Source organism: Amaranthus tricolor, chromosome 2, assembly GCF_026212465.1.
Source record: "Amaranthus tricolor cultivar Red isolate AtriRed21 chromosome 2, ASM2621246v1, whole genome shotgun sequence".
Lineage (NCBI taxonomy): Eukaryota > Viridiplantae > Streptophyta > Magnoliopsida > Caryophyllales > Amaranthaceae > Amaranthus > Amaranthus tricolor.
This window is the reverse complement of record NC_080048.1, coordinates 11,450,860-11,454,338: the sequence shown is the minus strand read 5'-3', so window position 1 is coordinate 11,454,338 and position 3,479 is coordinate 11,450,860. Positions and strand designations below refer to the sequence as shown.

General features: G+C 32.0%; 1 protein-coding gene across 1 annotated transcript in view; it reads left to right on the top strand.

The window, feature by feature from the left end:
- LOC130802767 (uncharacterized) overlaps positions 1 to 2,136 on the top strand; it is an 8,293-nt gene extending 6,157 nt beyond the window's left edge. The window contains exon 5 of the mRNA XM_057666832.1: positions 1,430 to 2,136. Coding sequence (XP_057522815.1) covers positions 1,430 to 1,664 — 235 coding nt within the window. The 3' untranslated portion in view covers positions 1,665 to 2,136. The remainder of the gene's footprint in view (positions 1 to 1,429) is intronic.
- The last annotated feature ends 1,343 nt before the right edge of the window (positions 2,137 to 3,479 follow it).

The following is a 3,479-nucleotide window of genomic DNA, read 5'->3' as shown; positions in this document are numbered from 1 at the left end:
ACGGAAATGGCGTGAGGAATAAGATGATAGAAAGATAGAAGCATTTATCTTGTGGATATGGCGTGAGGCCTAGGGGATAGAACAACGGTCTTAGCTTAATTTTCTGATACAGATTGACCACTGAAAATTATCAAGTTTCCAAAGATCTCATAAAATTGCATACGTTCAAAACAAGCAATGGATGACTACTTAAACTTCTATTCCTTAAAAAGTTTGAATGGCCAAGGGAAGAACAAAGTTCAAATTCTAATTGAATTTCAAGTTTGTGTTTTTGTTGATGACGAAAGTCTCCATCTATAGTGAAACATAAATAGATCTAAAAGTTTTTTTAAGTTTCTAGAATGTTCAAGAAATTAGGGTAACTAACTAAAACAATCAACTAAAATATAAAATTGAAAGAAAATAAACTACGTACTAGCTATAATTTAGGGGTGGGAGATGTGTGAAATAGAATTCAAACACCTCTTTTGGACGTCCACTTTGAAAGAGGACTTGGTCACACACCATCTTGATCTGGGATTTAACTTTTGTGCCAACTGATAAGCATTTGTCGATGATCTGTAATGTGATCGAAATAAAGGCCACGACAAGCGCTCAATTATTTTCGTCGACTATAAAACTGTTCTACAATCATTACTCCAATCGTCGCGTTAGTTACTGAATTTGCTTATTTTCAATATGATTTAGGGTTAGTGAGGGAGATCAACTGAAATGTTTAAACTGTTTCCAAATAAAATTTAATGCTTAACTTGAGTTGATTGTTTATTTTTTAAGTTGAATTGTTGATTGAATTGATGAATATCAAGATGAATGATAAAAGGTTAAAGTTTGTTCTAGCCAAGAGGAATGATGGGAAAATACTTTCGATTAACATACTATTCGTCAATAACAATTGATAACCATCGAAAATTGTAAAACAATTGAAGTCACAAATAACATCTGAGCTTGCTATGTTTTTATACTTCACCGTCTTTCCCGTGTTCATTATCTCACTTGTTTCCATACTATTTGACGAATTAGAATAATGAATTTGATACCTTTAGAAACTTTATAGCTTTGCATTGAAATTTGTTAATATATGTATGAACGTGTTGTTGATTTTACGCATGATGTTTGGGAGTTAGTTGAAAAAAAAAAAAAAAGCAAGGCTAGGTATGTTGCATGATTAGGAAGATGACGGTGATTAAAGATGGAAGTTGTCTGTGGTACTGAGGGGTAACAGTTTGAGTTTGGAATGAATGAAGAGAGGGAGGTGAGTAATATTGTGAACATCCGATGAATTTAGAAGGAAATGAAGATAAGTTGCGTAGGGAAGGAAGTGTTATTTACATCCGTTCCAAAATATTTGAGTTGTGAGTGTGAAAATTCTCGATTTCTGACATTTGAGTTATATAATCAGGTCATTCTTATGATTCTTTTGTTGATCCAGGTATGCTTTGGGATGGCGGAGTGGAAAATGGTACGCAAATAGGAAATTCAGGAGGGATCAGATGAAGTTACTAGGCCAAGTCAATCCCCGGAGATGGCAATTCATTAAGAAGCCAAATCTCCAGTCTATTAGAATACCATTACTCAGAAACAGATCATCCAAGAGTTCACTTAAAAGTTCAGAAGCAGTGCAAAAAGATTCTAAAGACAGGGCAGTCCTTGGTATTCAATCATAAAATTCATTCTAGCAGGGATCGGAATCTCATGTTACGTATTGCGTATAGAACATTTTTGTAAACACATTAAGACATATAAAAGTGCATATATCAACATCATTTTGTACATACCGAGTGCTCATATCTTTTGCCCTTTCTGCTGCTTGTTTTTCATTTACAATAGTATGAACGGGTTTGAAGGGGTTGTAACATCAGATGGTAGCTTCGCGTTATTTCTCTTAAAGACATATTTACTGGGTATCAAATTAGCACAACGTAGTTTGTTTGTGTGCACTCAGTTACAAGTAGATAGATAAAGCAATAATGATTTAAACCTGAAATAATGAGAGACTCCATAAGATTATGTATCTTTAACTTTTGAGAATAATCTTGGAAGACGATTATGAGATATAATCTCTCAAAATAAAGGCTTGATTTGGCAAAAATCAAGGAGGGTAATCAACACAATTTATTACCTAGTTAGTAGTTGGTAGTTGGAGTTGGTGCGAAGAGGAAATATTTCCATTATAGCATACAAATAAGTTGGTTCCAAGTAATAATAGAATATACTCTTCATTAAGTGGAGTACTACATTGACTTAATTGATCAGATCTCAGTCTGTTTATTAGTCTGCAAGTTTCTTTGTTCATATCCCTATTTTTCTAATTCCAAATATTTATCCAAATCGTGGGGGTGTTCAACATGACGGGTTAAGCAGCCGGTCTTGGCTGAGACCGTCTCAGATTGAGACCAGCCCAACAAATTTTAGCCCAACTTTAATTACCAATTAAAAAAAAAGAAAATAGAAAACATAAAAACTGCCAAATTTTAAATAATGGTTTTCAAGGAAACCCATTTTCAAAACTGGCAAAACACAAACGCGATTTAGGAAAAAAAAATCAAAAACGGATTTTCTCTTCAATTCTTTCAAAAATCTCAAAAAAATCTTCGAAAATAATCAAAGAAAATCAACATTTTAACTTTAGTCAACATCAAACATGTCTATAATGGAAGATTTGATGAATGAATTCGACATGGAAATGACATTACAAACATCACGAAAATATGTAGACGAAATTGAAGGTAATATTATGAAAATCGTATGTAAAATGATAGTATTCAAAGATATATAATTGATAATCTGTTGTTTACAAATTTGACGATTGGTAATGAACAAATGGTGGTGGTTTATGGTGAAAACAAAGAAGATAATGTCGCGATATATATGATTGATATAGGTATGATCAATTCTATTATTAAAGTGTTCAACTTTAAGCATAAAGTGTTCAACTTTAAGCATAAAGTGTTCAATGAATTCTCTATTATTCAATATAGATTCATAGATTCCAAATGCCAATTTAAATGTCTCAGTTTAAAAACTAATATATTAAATTGATATTTTATATATCTCAATTGTACTTCTAAAATATACAATTTTACATTAATGTTATGCAATGTCTCCATTCAGTAAGATCTATTTTTATATTTATAATTGAATATTATAAGCAACAATTGACTTATATTACAAAACATTAATTGTCAATATAAAGCATTCAATTAGTTCAATAATTGTGAAAAGAGTGAGTTTGACATAAGAGGTTCATTGGAGGGGCATGAGAGCAAGCAGTTGGGAGAACCTTGAATTATTGTATCATGATCATGCTAGAGCAATAGGATTTAGTAATCGGAAATCCACAATGAGGAAAATAGATGGTGGTTTACGTGAACGATACTTCGTTTTGTTCCAAACAAGGAACTATAGAGACAAAAATAAAAGAAAATGAATGACAAAATGCCAAGAGAAAGCTAGTTCCTACTAAAAGATGTAGATGTGAT